Raw genomic sequence first — 18,482 nt, forward strand, 5'->3', positions numbered from 1 at the left:
TATTTTTAAAGCAAGTGTGAATAAAATCCATGAAACACATATGAAGTTAAGATTAGAATCACTCTGCTATGTGATTTTATAGACTCACTCTGCTAATGACTAGACTATTGATTTGTCAGAATTAGATGTCTTCACTATAATTTTCATATTATAACTTCATACATAGAACTTCAGATCTTTAAAAAAATGGGTTAATCTTGGGCCCCCTGGGTGGCTCAGTTGGTTAAGCATCTGCCTTGGGCTCAGGTGACCATAGCAGTGTCCTGGAACTGAGTCCCACATTGGGCTCCCTGCTCAGCAGGGAGTCTGCTTCTCCTTCTCCCTGTGCCCCCCCTACTAGTGTACTCTCTGCCAAATGAATAAATAAAATCTTGAAAAAAATTGGTTAATTTTGTATTTTGTAGTAAAAGAAAAAAATGGAAATTAATTATCTCAACATAAAAGAGTTTTTATTTAGGAATTGGGGTTCTGTTTATAGTTCCACTGCGGGTGAGATGCACTTATTAGGATCACCTGTGGGACAGCAGTTTCCAAGTATTCAAGGAAAAATAACTATTAGTTTCATTTGTGCAACAAACTCCAACTCTGTAATTCATTGTTAATCAACAAATGAAGTATATGTGTTTTACTACACCATTATCAACCTGATGATTAGTTTATGTAAATGACACAAGGTCTCATTAGAGGCTACTGCATAAAATGTTTGTATAGAGTTGAATGCTGAATTATACATTCTAACTTTTACTCAAAGGTAATTATTAAGTGTTAAATTATTCATTGGATTTCATACATGCTGGAAGGGTAAATTGGTACAGCCACTTTGGAAAACAATTTGGTGGAATCAGTTAAAGCTAAGCATATACATACCCTATTATTCAACAGTTGTAATTCTATGTAAATACTTAAGAGAAAATGTGTGTATTTTACACAAAATGACATGCAAGAATGTTGATAGCAGTAACATTTTTAACACTTCAAAACCAGAGATTATTTGTGTTTCAGTTCAAAGCTAGGTAAATGTTCATTACCACTAGAATAAATAAAATAAATACACATGCCCGCACACACGCACACACCAAGGAATACTCTATAACAATGATCCTCAAACAATGAAGGGTTTGGGGAATCGTATGGTCTCTATCACAATTACTCAAATCTGCCAGTGCAGTGTGAAAACAGCCATAGACAATATAGAAACGAGTGGGCATAACTATGTTTTAATAAAACTTTATTCACAAAAACAGGTGACAGTCCAGATTAGCCCATGGGCTATAATTTGCTTATGTCTGCTTTAAAGTAAAATAAACAAGAAAAAGAATGAACTGTAGTTATGTGCATCAGCATGAATGAATCTCATAGACAATGCTGACTTAAAGAAGGTAGACATAGAGGCACCTGAGTGGCTCAATTGGTTAAGCATCTGCTTTTGCTCAGGTCACGATAACAGGGTCCTGGGTTCAAGCTCCACATCGGGCTCCCTGCTCTGCGGGGAGCCTGTTTCTCCCTCTGCACCTCTCCCTCCCCTGTATCCCCCTCAGTCCTTCACCCTGCTTTTTCCCCTGCGCCCCTCCCCCTGCTAGTGCTTTCTGTCTCTCTCTCTCAAAAAAAAAAAAAAAATCTTTAAATAAATAAAGAAGGTAGACAGAAAGTAGAAAATGCTCTTTGATTCTATTTTTATATATTTCAAAATTAGGGGATGTGATAAAAGTCAGTAAGTCAGTATGGAATCTTTGGGAAATAATGTTGGGAAGGAGGCATGAGGGAAACTATATTGATCTGTGTGGTTTCACATAAATGTATTAACTTTATAAGAATTAATTGAGCTGCGCATATAAAAATTGGATACTTCACAGAATTTAAGTTGTATTTCAATAGTAAAGATAAGAAAATTTTTCTACCTAAATAAACTAATAACTAAATAGACTAATAGCAGGTAGAAGGGCCAATAAATACACAAACTACAATTTCAACTGTTGAGGGATATCAGGCTTTTGATAAATAGAAACTTAAACACATGTACACATATTAGTTTATATTTACTAATGTTAAATATACTAACTGACAACTTGCTCTTTCAAAGATGCTAACATTTGAATCTAATTTCCCAAGGAGCTTTCCCTGAAGGAAAGTAAAGAAAATAGACATGCACAGTCACACAGTTTTTTTTTGTTTTTTGTTTTTAAATTGAATATGTTTCTGGATCACCTGGGTGGCTCAATTGGTTAAAGGGCTGCTATCAGCTTGGGTCACAGGCTCAGGGTCCTGGTATTAAGCCCCACATCGGGGTCCCCTCTGAGCAGGGAGTCTGCTTCTCTCTCTCTCTCTCTATGCTCTTCCTGACTGCTCATGCTTTCTCTCTTTCTCTCAAATAAACAAACACAGTATTTTTTAAAAAATTGAATATGTTTCCATTTTCAGCAGTACAATTGCTATAGAGGAAAAATCCTTGATTTGTTGGAATGACCTAAACATTTATACTATTTTGTGTGGTCACAAGTCTGAGACCTGATCAACCCTGAACTGGAGTTCAGGCAGGTGAACTAGGCTGGGAGAAGAAGTTACTGCCGTCTACTTGACCATCAAACCTGTGTCCAACTTTAAGGTCTTATGAAAGCAACATCTGAAAGAACTAAATCCCTTCAAATATCGAGAGATTTGCTTAACACTTACTCCCTTGGAATATGCATGCTAGATGAAAAAATGGAGAACTAATTCAACATTGACAGTTTGAGAGGAGGATCTTGTGACTAAGGGTCAAGGAGCGCAGTCCTGTGCAGGTTACCTTGGCTGGCACTTGGAGGAGAAGACCCCTAAGGAGAAAAGGGAAGGCAGAGTTCATGGATAGGCAACAGTTACTTTTTGGAAATATGTGTTTTGGACACTCTGTCGGTGTTTTATGCATTTTTTGTTTGTTTGTTTTTTTACAGATGGGCATTGATATTTTAGGTTATAGAGTTTGACCTCAGAACACAGTTCTCTTTGACCTATCTCTAGTCAGTTCTTTTCTCTTTCCTACATTAATTTCAAACCTTTACCTGCCTCTTCATGCTTGCATTTTCGATTCCTCTCCTTATTCTCTCCAGGATATCATCTGTTCTTCTTAACCAGAAGGGAAACAATTAAATGGAAATCTCAGTCTCTGCCCATCTCCACCTGATGGGTGTGTCTCCATCCTTACTCTTCCTTGTGCACCTTCCCCCCTTCTCTCTGCTGGAATGGGAAGACATAGCTCACAGCTATTCCTTTTATCTTCAGAAATATTCAGCCACTTCCTCTACTTTTCCTTTCTCCTGAATCAAAACATTCTCAAATCCTTCCCATCTTAAGAACTCTTTCTAGGTGCTATCATTATTCTTGCCTTTCCTTCTCAGACGAATTTCCTGATAGACTAGTGCCCCTCCTTGGTTCTGTGCTCATTGGCTCCACACCACCACCCTCCGCACCCTTGACCTTCGACTAGTTATGCTCTTGCTGATTCTACCTTCAGTTTGCTGAATCCAATGAACGCCTTTAAGCCTGATCTTATTTGACTTCTGTACTTCACATTTTATCATGACCTTCCTTTTGAAACTCTCTCCTTATGGCTTAGACAATAGCATTCTCTCTTGTTTCCCATCTTTTTGCCCACTCATTCTTAACCTCTAACCTATTTACCCTTCTTGAGATTCTTCTTGATCCTGCTCAACCCTTCAGTGTGTTTCTTCCAAGCAATCCGAGGTGCCATTCATCTTCCTCTTCACCTTCTTCTGGGGACATCACCACTGATACGTTGTCATCAATTCCTTCTCAGAGATCACTGTTCTGAGCTCCAGACCCTCTACTATGTCTGGGAGTTCCTTCAGCATCTCAGGTTTGCTGTGTTCACAATTTAACTCATCATTTCTCCCAGTTGCAAATCTATTTTCTTCCCCTACTGGGGAAGGTTGTCTGAGAGAGGGTGAAAAAGCACCTCTATTTAACTACATTTCCTATACTCAATCCATTATAAAATTCTATCATCCCCTTTCAAAGTCTCCTGAATTTCGTGCCTCCTCTCTTCCTTGATGTTGTCTCCATTTGGGCAGGACTCATCATTTCTCGCCTAATTATTACTGCGATTTCCTAAACTGGCCTCTCTTTCTCCAGGCTTGTCCTCCTCCAGGGCATTCTCTAGCAAACCAAGGGATCCATCTGAAACATAAATCTTACACTGTAGCTCCTTGGCTTGAACATCCTTAAATGGTTGTTTGTCCTGTTATAAAGCCCTTTAAATCTCACCTTCCTTTCCACCTTGATTATCTTATCATTTCTTTCCTCTGATTTTATTCTTCAGGCATAATGACTTACAGTTTCTTTATTTGGTCACATTAAGCTTCCTGCACTTGCTGCTCCTTTTGCCTGGAAATGCTAATGTCCTTTTCAGCAGGCTGCCCCTTCCCAGCCTCACAGTCCTGTGAGGACTTCTCTTTGACACTCACTTACTTATCACCTCTTGCACAGACCTTTCTGACACTAATGCATCTCTTTCTTTCCACAAGACCCAGGCCCATCCTGCTTATGTTCTATCATGCTAGGTTGTTCTGTCTGTGTAGTTGTCCACACCCCACTAGACTAGAAGCCTCTGGAGATCAGCACCAACTTCAGTGTCTTCTCATCCCTACCCTGGAACTCCATACGTATCTATAAATATCTGATGATTAAAAAATTTTTTGAAGTGTAGCTTCAGATGAAGGGTCTTTTCCTTCAGAGAGAAAATGAAACTACTACAAGACTGACACTTCTATCACTTAGGGATTTGATAGCCTCAGTTCTGATTGAATGCCCTTTGCTTGTGTTGTTATTCTCAGCTAGCTCTTATTGGAGCCGTGGATCCAGGCCGCATTCAGAAGCATGGCGTTTTGTTGCTGTGGAGATGTTGCAGCATTCCAGAGAAAGCAACCGTGAAACCAGGAGACTTATTTTTCTTATGCAAGGCAATAATGACTTCCAAATAAAAATTCTAAAAGTCAGGGAGATAATGCAGAAAAAACCTTTAAATCATAAACCTTGTAAAATAATTTTCTGTCTATTCCTATAAACATAAAGAAGGCAAAATAATGGGCCTCCTTCTGTTTTCTCAACACAATGTTTCATCTGCAGAGGAAGAAACTGTCATGATAGGGAGTCTACCTGCTCATTATATCAACTTTCAGAATACCCCGAGCGGGCGGTTGAGCATACGGTGGTGCTCAAGTAATATGTGTTAGTCACCTGATTCTTAGGCTAGGTTCTAACTCTCTATTTGAGAAGAACTACGAATTTATCATCCTGTAACCTAAAGTAATATGCTTGGGAAACTGCTGATTAGTTCATGTAGGAGCTCTCCTATCCCTTGGCTGAGGTAACAGATGGTTTTAAATTCTACACCAACTGGTGTTTGATACACCTGCTCCATGCCCTGCAGATGGTGATGCTGTCCTCACAAATGCATTGCAATATTCAGCAAATATTGGGTCCCCGTTACAGGCTTAGGTAGCTAAACGCCATTCCAGTTGTTAGACACTCAGCAGTGAATAAAACTATGTCCTTGCTCTTGCGATATTTGCATTCTGCTGGTGGGGTAATGTTGCAGCACAGCGATGAACAGACAAATGTAAAATATGTCATTTGGTGATAAATGCAATGAAACATAAAACAAAGCTGACCCTGAGTGATGGGGATAATGCCTCCACTGCCTTTTCTTGGAAATATCCAGGTTTCGATTTGCTCTCTTTTGAAAGGCAGAGAATATCATCCATGCACAGGCATATAGGAATAACGAATCGATCTCTTCATATGATGTGAATGAAGTGCTTTGTCAGAGCAAGTTAGAGTTAATTCAAATTCCTGAGGCATTTTAATCTTGATAAATCAAAGTTAAGCAACTCGAAACTTTTGTTTTTAAACATAGACCTTCGGTTTTAAGGTCAGGTACACATAAAATAGCTCTTAACAACAATCTTGCTGTAATAACCTCTGAGGAGCAGATGCTTACTTATAGATTGCAAATAGGCACTTGAAAATATCTCTTCACTTGAATCAAACTGAGATAGTTTAAAGATTTATTTATTTATTTGAGTGGGAGAAGGAGAGAGAATCTCAAGCAGACTCTGCGCTGAGTGTGGAGCCATGTGTGGGGCTTGACCTCATGACCCTGAGATCATGACCTGAGCTGAAGCCAAGAGTCACACATTTAACCAACTGAACCACCCTGGCTCCCCCAAGCTGAGACAGTTTAATATTTGTAATATATCAAAACTGTCAGTTGGCATATTAAAAGTTCAGCTGATAGCAAATAAAATGTAATGACTTAGAACAAATTAGTTATTAGGATGTAACAAAAATAATACTTATATTTCTAGTACTTCTAAAAGTTTACAGAATGTTTTAATATTTATTAGTTGATCCTTAACAAAACTGATAAGGTACATAATAATAGTTATTATTATTTATGGCTGACTCTGTTTTAGGGAAGAGTAAACTGAAGTTATAAACTTTAAGTGACTTGTCTTTAGCCACAGCATTGAAGCTGGTTCCTTTAAATACCCTGTTCTTTCTGTTATACTACAGTGGCCCACTTTGATATCAAATATTATTTTTCTCTGAAACAGTGTGTATTAATTTTGAGAAAAAGATTTATGGACCTCAAAATTGTCTATATACAGAGATCATATGCTGATGCCAGAGGAAAAAAAGAAAACTATTAATATCAAAAACTCCCCATTTTATTAGATGTCAAAGTTCCAAAACATAAAAAATATCAATTTTCTCTAGTATAAAAGATAACAGTACTGTTTTACTTCTTAAATGAAACACTATGATATTTAGTATCAAATAGAAATGATTAAATGAACATATTAAAAAAAATCAAACCGGGACGCCTGGGTGGTTCAGTTGGTTAAGCAGCTACCTTCGGCTCAGGTCATGATCCCAGGGTCCTGGGATCGAGTCCCACATCGGGCTCCTTGCTCGGCAGGGAGCCTGCTTCTCCCTCTGCCTCTGCCTGCCTCTTTGTCTGCCTGTGCTCACTCACTCTCTCTCCCTCTGTCTCTGGCAAATAAATAAATAAAATCTTAAAAAAAAAAATCAAACCTAGAATTCAGGTGATGAGGTCCAAATATTATGTTGAGTTAAAAGTATTTAATTTCACGAGTATCTGGTGAATGGCTGTACTTAACAACTGCACAGTAGAAACTAGTTTATAGAGTATTCTATAAAATTCTAGGACTGAAAAAAACACTCTCTAAAGAAAAGACTAGAACTCTCTCTTATCTGATACTTCTGCTCTTTTTAGAGCTAATGACAGCAGTCAAACTGTCCACAGTCAGGCCTCCAATTCCTTTTCAACTTATCCTTTCATCATCCCTGTGCCTGAAACACTTCCTGCTGCCCCCTTCTCCCCAGGTTTCTTTTATCTGGGCTTTCGAATACGGCCATGCATCCAGCTAGAATCCTGCCATTTTCTCAGCCTCTGTATATCCAAATCTACACGTCTTCATATTCCAGCTGTATGTGCCCTTTCCATCTTTTGAAGTCTCAACATACTTCATCTTTATTATTATTATTTTTTTGTATATGCGTTCTCTCAAGCTGATGCTGCAGATTTTGGGGTTCAGGGCTTGAAATGCTTCCTGGAGGTAAACCCTCCAAGGGCAAGGCACACGTCCCGTTGGCCATGCATTACTAGTGTCCAGTACAATACCTTGCATATAATAGATATTCAGTGTATATCTGTTGAATGAATATTGAAGGATGACTTCGAGCTACCATACAATTTTGAATGTATTCAATACTTTTATTTTTTTTTAAAGATTTTATTTATTCATTTGACAAACAGAGATCACAAGGAGGCAGAAAGGCAGGCAGAGAGAGAGAGGAGGAAGCAGGCTCCCTGCCAAGTAGATGCAGGGCTCGATCCCAGGATCCTGGGATCATGACTTGAGCTGAAGATAGAGGCTTTAACCTACTGAGCCATCCAGGCGCCCCTATATTCAATACTTTTAAAAAAGTGTTCTCATATTTATATAATGTTTCACTTTTCAGTTGCTTTTCTAAACACTATTAATGTCATCAATAAATAATTCATTATTTTGATTATCATCAATTTGTTTGTGTTCAATTGTTTATTATTTATTTACCAATTTATTGATGCATAAATGATATTTAGGACATTAACAGCAAGCAATGTCTCCTCATAGAACATTTTATTCTATCACCAGAATAACCCCTCGGCTAGAAAGAACAGATGTTTCTATTTCCACTTTGCAGAAAAACAATAAATTAAAGCCTAAAGACAAAACATATTCTATGAATACACAGTTAATTTTTCAGCGGTGGGGCTAGAAAACAAGTCTCTCTTTGCTTATGTTATATGCGAGTAAAACACTGATTTTGTGTTATTTTTTGCTTTGAAACTGGTAACCATTTTAACTGATTTATAAGAAACTTCAACCAAAAGCCTGACAGTATGAACACCCTCTTCTAAGCCATGGTTCTAAAAAACTGCATATTTTATGTTGATATAAGACACCAATTAGCATGAAAACATCACAGATGAAATAAAAGCAGCATCACTGAAAATTTCAAACTGTAAAATTAAACCTTGATAAAGGTTGGAGAAATTGAGCCAACAAAATGCCATAAGTTACGGATTAAAGGAAATGCAAATCAAAACCACAATGAGATATCACCTTACACCTGTCAGAATAGCTAAAAACAAAAAATATAAGAAATAAGTGTTGATGAGGATGTGGGGAAAAAGGAACTCTTGTATATTATTGGTGGAGATGCAAACTGGTGCAACCACTCTGGAAAACAGTAGGAATTTTTCTCAAAAAATTAAAGATAGAAATACCACATGATCCAATAATCCCACCACTGAGTATTTACCCAAAGAAAACAACAACATAAAAATAATTCAAAGAGATATACGCACGCCTGTGTTTATTGTAGTGTCATTTACAATAGCCAAGATATGGAAGCAACCTAAGCGTTCATCCATAGTGGAATGGATAAGGAAGATGTGGTATATACATACACAATAGAATATTACTTAGCCAAAGGAAAAAAAAAATGAATAAATTTGTGTCATTTGCAACAACATGGCTGGACCTAAAGGGTATTACGCTAAATGAAATAAATCTGACTGAGAAAGGCAAATACCATATGATTTCACTCAAATATGGAATCTAAAAAAACAAAATAAATGAATAAACAGACAAACAAAAAGCAGAATCAGACTTATAAACTGATGGTTGCCAGAGGCAGGGGGTGGAGGGATGACAAAAATGGGTGAAGGGGGGTGGGAGACAAAGGCATCCAGTTATGGAATAGACTCACAGGAATAAAAGGCAGCTTAGGGAACACAGTCAATGATATTGTAATAATGTATGATGACAGATGGTAGCTACACTTGGGGTGAGCACAACATAATGTACAGAGAAGCTGAATCATTGTGTTGTTCATCTGAAGTTAATGTAACATTGTGTGTCAGTCGTACTCAAATAAAATAATTAAAACAGCCTTCCTCCCCAAACGACTACAAAATAAGGCTTACTATTTAAGAGAATCTCCCTCTAAGAATAAGGAGAAAGAAGCAGTTATAAGAGGCATCAAGTCTGTTGGGGAATTCTTTTTTAAAAGTTTCTTTTCCCAAAATTTATCATTTCACAGAGTGAGGTCAGCAAGTAGACTAAGAAGGGAATCAACACTGCTCACTTTATGTAATTTTTAAAAATATGCTTGACTTTTTGTGAGTCAGTTTGATTCATTATATTTAAAAAGTAAAATCCTTTGTAACTCATCATACTTTAGACATTACTTGTGCAATAAGAGCTAATTTCTCTTCCACTTCCTCTTTCTTTTGGTATCAGCTCATTATACCTAAGTAAGACACAGGTCTTGCTATATACCCTTGGATATAGTTATATGAGTTTCTGAGGTCAGTTTGGGCTTAAGAGAAATCTTATGACTAAATTTTAAAAAGGATGGAGTTGGGAGGGTGGAGTTTAAACATATGTCCTAAGGATAAAGGGAAGAAGAAAGTAATATTTGTTACAATTTGATGCTTAACTCAATTGCCCATGTTTGCCTTCTCTGAGGGGATGAATACTCAGTACTCAGTGTAGCCAGCCCTGCAGGACATCTTTATTTACCTTCATATCCAACACGAACCATTCCCCTCAACCCAGAAATGATTCTCTGTAAGACCTACACAAGACAGTCATTGCTCCCACTTAAAACTGCATTGAATTCGTGTTTCAGAGTAATTCAAGGTGAATTTTACACTTCTATCTCATTGAATGTAATGAGTCAGAAGCACAACTTTGGTGAGGATGGCTTACATCTGAAAGTTATGAACTACACAGCTTAACTCATACACTCGAAGTATTTTTCATAATGATCTGGGGACGCACCAGCAGGAGAGACAGAAACGGCAAACGGTGTCCCTGGCTAGTGACCCTCTTCCATATTCTGTCTCCACTGTGTGGAGCCAGAGCACTGTGGCATGTAAGTGGGAAAAGAGGGAACTCTTGGGGGTTACAGTGAGCCCCAAACTTCACAACTTAAAACCATGGATGTCTCTGGTTGGCCTCCCTTAGGGATCTCAGTTCTGAGGTGGCATAAATGTTTGGTTTGGTTTTCTTGTTTGGAAATTCTGATTTATTAATAAAAATGTGGTAACATTACCTGTGAAAAAAGAAATGATGCTTATGACTGGCAACAATTAGAAAACTTAATAGTCCCTTAAAATAACAGAGTCTATCTTTTACTGTTGGAGAGCAAAATTTTCTCAAGAAATGCTTTAGGAAGTCATAAGTGCATGATCACAGTTTCCTCTCAAAGGAAGCAACAAATACTTCAGATAATGGTGAAGAGGTGTTTTGTTGTTGTGTGAGTATAAATTCCCCTTCTTGATGAAATATAAGATATGCTCTCATTTACAGTGAGTCACATGTTCATAACTTGATTTTAAGGGAATAAACCATTTGACTTCACTTCTCTTATTATCTTGTACCATATTGCTGTGAAATGATGGCCCCCGAGTACACCTGGGTACACCAGGGGTACAACCTGTTAATGGTGGGTTATGCATGTGTATTGATACCCATAATAATTTAATAATTTCATTTTGTACTCTACTTCATCTAAGATTTCAAAGAACTTTGCAAATGTTTCAGTTAAATTTTGTAACAATCCTCTTAAAAAGATAAGCAGGAAGGGGCGCCTGGGTGGCTCAGTGGTTTGGGCTGCTGCCTTCGGCTTGGGTCATGATCTCAGGGTCCTGGGATAGAGCCCCGCATCGGGCTCCCTGCTCCGCAGGAAGCCTGCTTCCCTCCCTCTCTCTCTCTCTCTCTCTGCCTGCCTCTCTGCCTACTTGTGATATCTGTCTTTCAAATAAATAAATAAAATCTTAAAAAAAAAAAGATAAACAGGAAAAAGTCTAAACCTTCTTAGATGCAAGTTCCTTGAGGGCACAAATTTTCACTATGTGAATATATCAAGCTTTCTAGGCATGGTATTATTTTTGACACCACATAACCATCTACCATCCATTTTAAAGGTAAAATGCATGAATGTTCTTTCTATTCCATCTTTACTTTTCCTGTGTCCTCAAACTAATAAAAACTTCCATTCTCATAATGACTTTATATTATTTAGTTCTATATCACTAAGAAAATAGAAATCTAATAAACTAATGAAATCTGCAGGCTTAATCATATACTGCTGTTACCAAGACTATTTGTATTTTGAAAGAGATATTGTGCCTTAATTTACTTAGAATAAATGATCTAATTATGTAGGTGTTTAGGATAGATTCCACCTGTCATATATTTAAGTGCTCAATTAATTATAATTGTTATGATAGTAATAGTCACATGGAACTGGTTAATAAAGTATATTTCTAGTTTTTGAATATTGTATAATCAGGCAGATTCACTGGGGATGCATTTCATGGCCAGGAATGTGTTCCGGCAGCTATACAAAACATTCCATATAATCTAGAAGAGATGGGAAGTTGACTGGCCTTACTTTAGGGAAGAGAGATCTATAGGCAGTAGTAGACAGTCTGCTGCGATCCCTGTCCTTGCTATAAACTAAACAAGTAACTCACAGGGAAACCAGGACAAAAGAGAATTCAGGCAAAATAGATGATGCTCGTGTGCTTAAAATGATTATGGGTTAAAAAAAATGGATTGAAATTACTAGATTACTATAATTACTATAATCATATAATATTTTAATAGTATTCAGGTACCCTATTTGAAAATTTACTTCAATTTATTATCTTCATCTATAAAATGAAGATAATAACAGCACCAGCTTCATCCTATTGTTGAAAAAATTAAATGGGTTAATTGATGAATAGATTTGATGTGATGGTGGAATGTTTTCCCAAATCCAACATTGGGATATAATGGCTGGACAAAGAATTTTTTTCTGCTTATCTGTCTGTCTGTCTGTCTATCTATCTATCTATCTCATAAGAAATAAGGGATATTTGAAATGGCTGTATGGATGCTATGCTATGTTTCTTGTTATGTATTTCCAATAAAATACTCATTGAACAGGGGATATAGCCACCATCTTAACTAAAATGAAAACATATAAGAACTGCAACAAAGGTTTAAAACACTATTACAAAAAAATGAGGAGGATCAAGAGGTTGGGAAATATGGTATCTGTTTTTGTTAGTTTTTGGTTATTTTTCAAGCCATGAGCAATCTTTGGTTACTATTATCCGATTATCTTAGGTTACACATTACCAAGACCATCCCATGCCTCTATCTTGCTGATTTTTGAGTCATCTCACTAATAACCTAGGCTGTCAACCTATGAGCTAACCAGAGAAAATGGAAGAGCTAGAATGAATCCTTTTGTTCTTTGCTAATGAGTATTTTTCAAGATTGGAATGGACAACAGTAAGATTTTTGTGAGTCAAATTTAGGGATTATTTTTCTTTATCCAAGCTACTGTTTTATTTTATTTGAATAATTAACCAAAAGCTTAATAGACATAGCTTAGTGATTTAAATAAGTTTAAATACTATACCTAAACCTTTACAGTTTAAAAACATTTATGTTATAATTTGGACAATTCCTTACTTGGAGGTGAAGTACATCTCTTATATTCTCTTTACTAGCTTTCTAACTTATAAAATGAGGAAAATCATATCAACTTCATTTCTTAACTGAATATTATATATTTAAAGGTTTGTGAAAGGTGTCGATGATAGATCATCCCACAAGAACAAATGATTTTTCATTACAATGTTGCAATTCTGTTACAAAGGCAATGCCAGTAATTGTGCTAACTTTAAATTAGTTCATATGTATATTTCTCCCAGGCTCTAGTAAGAGCTTTGTGCTGTGATGTAAATTCTTAATAGTTTACTTACTTACCATTCTGGTTTAGGAATTACAGTGTGATTCTTTTTTTTTTTTTTTTTAAAGATTTTATTTGTTTGATAGAGATCACAAGTAGGCAGAGAGGCAGGCAGAGAGAGAGGGAATCAGGCTCCCTGCCAAGCAGAGAGCCTGATGTGGGGCTCAATTCCAGGACCCTGAGATCATGACCTGAGTCAAAGGCAGAGGCTTAACCCACTGAGCCACCCAGGCACCCCAACAGTGTGATTCTTATTTTTCATCACATTTGCCTCAATACAAGGCACCCAATTCTATGTTATGCCGACGATCCAAGAGTAATTCTGACAGACTAAGAAGCATGGTTCTTGACTTATTGACAGTTAATAAAATCTAAACCTTTTTATCATCAAGTGTTCCACATATAAATGTACTATCCCTGTCTATACACCTATTAAAAAAACCCATAGGCCTCTGTAATATGCAACAAAAGACTGTCAGTAAGGCTACAGAGCAACAGGAAGTCCACGTGACATCAACATACTTAATATATATAAAATGAGAAGGCTTCTTACCTAGCATGCAAACACATTTGACATTCTGATCAGGATTTTCAAACAAGATTTCGCCACACCTCTGAAAGAGAAGGAAAGCCATAATTATTTTAAGATCTTATATTAGTGTTCCCAAGACAATGTGTCTTCATAACTGGACATCACCATAACTTCACTCTACTTTTCATGTTTTGCTTGGTTAATTAAGTCGAGGGATTTGTGTCACAAGCAGAAAATTTCCTGGTAGTAAATGTTTAGGAGGTAAGTTGGGATAAATTGTTCCTTCATGCCTCATGAGTCTGCCTGGGGCTGATTTTGTGTGCTCTTCTGAGGAGTTTTGAGTTGTGGCCAGAGATGAATTAGGTGTCTAATGTTTTCTATTTCAGTGGAAGACATGTAATCTTTAGATCTAATACTCTGAGGTTACTCTGAAGTTAATCACTCTCAAAATTGGTCCTTATTCAGACTGAAATTATTCTAAACTACCCACTCTGCAATCAAACACAGATATTGTAGGCACAAAACTAAGTGGCCTACACTGAACTCTCTGAACCTGAAGGAAACAAATAAGGAAATGATGAAAAAGTGGCCCTCGTGATGCTCTTCCTGAACTCACAGACTCATGGAAATAGCAACTTTCTTATCTATATCTTAGTTTCAACTTGCTTGTTAAAAGTTTTGTGCAAGGTGAACTCTGGAGATAACCATCAGCTATTGAGAATGGACTACATTTATGTATATGACTGAAAAATGGTTAGTACCTGAATATGTAAATAAATCCTCTAAAACTGAGAAGAAAACAGCACATAATTCAATAGAAAAATGGATGAAGGTACAAGCAATGCATGGAAGCAGGGATCCAAATGGTCAATAAACACAGAAAATAAATTCAACCACACTAATAACCAAGAACCAGCAAATTAAAGGTAAAATGAGGACTATTTTGAATTCATCTGTGTGGCAAAACTTACGGGTCTGGTAAGAACAATTGTTACCAAGAATGTAGGGAAAGGGTACTCTCACATACTGGGGTTTGGAATATAAAATGATAGAACTACTTCAGAGAAAAATTGGCAAAATATAGTAAAGTTGAAATGTGCATATCCAATGACATAGCAAGTCATCTTCTAGACCAATGACTGGAGAAATTTACTTAAACAACTTTAACGTCCAGCTACAAAACAGCTAAATATATTTTTCATACATTGGAATACTATACAGTAGTTAAAATGAATGAACTAGGGTTATGTATATTTTATTTGGGGGAGGATTATACATATTTTAAAAACATAAATTATATATGTGTGACATGTACATGTGAATGTATAATAATAAAGTTATATAATGATAATGCTCCAATTATGTGAAATATATAGTGTTCAAATCATGCAAAGACATAAAATTTTCAAATCATATAAAACATATAAAAACTGTCTCCAATTTATATGAAGTTGAAGATATCTAAAAATAGTACATATTGTTTGTAGACATATTAATTTACAGAAAAAGCATAAAAATAGGCAATGAATAAGGAAGCTCAAAATCAGGGTAGGAGGGTGATACATGGAGCATATATGTTGTCATTCATAATTATGAAATCCTGTGGTACTAAGGAGGGCAGGTTGAGAGGGTAATTGACAACTCGATCATATACGTTCAAACTAATTAATTTTCTGGGGTGACCTACATCAGAGAGATGGACATTTGGCTCAGGGAAGGAAGCCAGTTGCTCTGGTGAATCAAGAGAATGGAATGGCAGAGCAGGGAGGTTGGATGTGCCTGAACGTTGCAAGAGGGCAGTGAATATTAGGCAGAGAGTCTGTATCATGAGCTTTTTTTCCCGGCTACTCTGCTGACCTAAATATCATGTGATATTTATCACGCTATTTAATCTCTCCACGCTTCATTTCTTTGGAAGTAACATGGGGATGCTGGTATACGCCGCAAAGTCAGATCAGAGAGCAAATGTGAGGATTAACAATCCGTGGAGTCTGATTCAACCATCTGTTCCTGTTTTGTTTGTGTTTTGGCAAAGGTGAAACCCATTCAAATTGCTAGGATGCATTTCCGCATTACCTCCTTTTCCAAGGGGTATTTTTATGACCCGAAAGAGTTAATAATTATTTTTAAAGGAAAGAGCAGAGGTTTCTAAAAATGTTCTCAACTTCTTGGCAAAAACCAAAGTGCTAAGGAGCCCTATCAATCTATATCCTGGGTCCTAGAAGGAAACAACTCTGGAGTGCTCCTTTACCCTTTGTTAATGGCCAAGCCCCCACATGTGCTGGGATTGAAGAGCTTCCATTCTTTCACTACAGGGGCTGGAAGTAGATGGTTGGTGGAGGTCGCATGATTTCCCATCGCCATCCAAACTCAAAGGCAATCTTATATATGCTCCTAAAGAGGCAGGTGGGGATGGGTATGGGTGTGACTTGTGCCATGGGGGTCTTGCTGTCTTTCCTAGACATAAACAAATCCAGAATAAGTTTCTATAAGTCCTGAAACATGCATTCCTTAACAGTCATGGCCCGCCTGGGCTCACTGACCACACAGCTAGTGACTGAGCAGCAGGAGCAGGTGTGATGGCTCTTCTGATGACCACCGGACCATCCTCTTCTGTGTCTTCATCTCCCTGGCTGTCTGGGGAATGGCTGAGGCACCTCTAACTACTTCTTTAATTGCTCTGCTTCGTAAAGTTACCTAATGGTGGTAACAGATTTTAAAGCAATGCCCAGGAGGGGATCTGATTGTTCTCAGGACTTGAAAGAAACCGGATTCTTTCCAGTGCTTTTTCTCATTGATGCCAGTGTTTACAGGGCCTTGGCTGCCACACTTATGCTTGCTATGCAACCTAGGACAATGACCCAGTCTAAGAGATTAATTGGGCTAAGCCACAGAGTCTGAGTCTCAGAAAACCGCAGGATCTTCCATAAGGCAAGATCTCATGCCCTGTTGGGTTCTCAGGTGCTGCAGCTGTCTCCTTATGGCTCTACCTGGTCATGGATGCTGGGACTTCCCATTTAAGCTCCTTGTTGCTGCATGATCCTGACTTTGACCTGGTTCTGATGCCAGGCTTCTACCTACTTCTCAAAATCCCATTTCTCTACAGGATCTCCATCTTTTTTTTTTTTTTTTTTTTTTTTTCCTGATATCCTAATACCAACTCTTCTTGTTCTGTCCATCTCTCCCAGCCAACACTACCCCAAATAATAGGTCATAATTATCGAAATCTCCATCCAAGGAGCTAGAGCCCTGCTGGCAACAGAAATCCTCTTGGCATATGTTCTTCTAAGCACAGAGGATATGCTGCACATTAACTCCTGTTTGAATGCTTGTTGCCCTCAAAGACATGAAGATTCAAACCACTTTCATTGTTAGTGCTCCCAACGTGCCTCCTTATTACAGTCTTGTTTCCTGTGGGCACCTGGGTGGTTCAGTTGGTTAAGCATCTGCCTTCTGCTCAGGTCATGATCTCAAGGTCCTAGATCAAGCCCTGCATCACGCTCCCTGCTCAGCAGGGATCTGCTTCTCCCTCTCATTCTCCCTCTGTGCACTCTCTCTCTCTCTCTCAAATAAATAAATAAAATAAAATAAAAAAATCCTGATGCCTTATACTTACCAGGCCCTTAAAAAAAGATTTGTGAATCTTTTTTAGATTAGAATAGATTAGAATAGCTAATTTAGATTAGCTAGTAGGAATAGATAATTTAGATTAGAATCTAAATCTAATTTAGATTTGAATTAGATTAGAATAGCTGACATCCTGACATCCATTTAGCCCATACTCTGGGTTAAGTAAGCATTGTTCTAAGTGCTGCACATCTCTCATCCTATCCTTTTGTGATACTCTTTTAAGAGAATAGAAAATTGAGGCCAAGAGAGTACCACTCACTACAGAATACTCCACTACCATGAGTGACAGAATGAAAGCTGACAGTTTACCTGACAGTTGATGGGCAGACACAGATTCTTTAATGTTGTTGGACTATTGTTGGACCCCTCTCTGTCTTGGTCTGGTAGACCATGTCCATTGACATCCTCTTCCCTCACTCAGCCGCTGGCTTTTTGCCTGGGTTTTAATCTATCAGAGCATAGGCTTTGTACTAGATTGATCTAAGTTCAAATACTGTTGTTGCCATCACTTACCAACTATATTATTATGGAGGATTTATTTAGTTTTGTCAAACTTGCATTCTCATTTGTAAAACAAGGCAATCTTGTCTACATCTTAGTATCATTATGTTTAGTTTTAATTCATTGTGAATAAGAATGTACTAATTTAAAGTACTGTAGATGAGATTGTAATACAAAAATATAAATGAATAAATATAATTTATTCATTAAGTTTTAATTCTCATTATTATGAGGATTAAAAATGAATATTTCTAATCTAAAAATTCAGAATAGTTCACAACTTGGTTGCTAATTCCTATTATTAAAAAGTTCTATATTATATCTAAAATTTGCCTTTTAGTCAGGAAGACAAACATGGATAACCTACATTATCTATGTAATATAAATATATAAAATACTACATCTTAGTATTTTAAATTAAAAATATTTTCTATTA

At 37.2% G+C, this 18,482-nt stretch overlaps 1 protein-coding gene across 2 annotated transcripts in view; it reads right to left on the reverse strand.

Annotated features, from left to right (window-relative positions):
• Positions 1-18,482, reverse strand: part of PDE7B (phosphodiesterase 7B) — a 311,613-nt gene that overhangs the window by 194,311 nt on the left and 98,820 nt on the right. The window contains exon 2 of one of the 2 annotated variants that reach the window (XM_059177480.1): positions 13,937-13,997. In XM_059177480.1, the coding sequence (XP_059033463.1) occupies positions 13,937-13,997 (61 nt within the window). Of the gene's footprint in view, positions 1-13,936; positions 14,019-18,482 lie in introns of those variants that run through there. The other variant, XM_059177481.1, reaches the window with a different exon arrangement.

Source organism: Mustela lutreola, chromosome 6, assembly GCF_030435805.1.
Source record: "Mustela lutreola isolate mMusLut2 chromosome 6, mMusLut2.pri, whole genome shotgun sequence".
Classification (NCBI taxonomy): Eukaryota; Metazoa; Chordata; class Mammalia; order Carnivora; family Mustelidae; genus Mustela; species Mustela lutreola.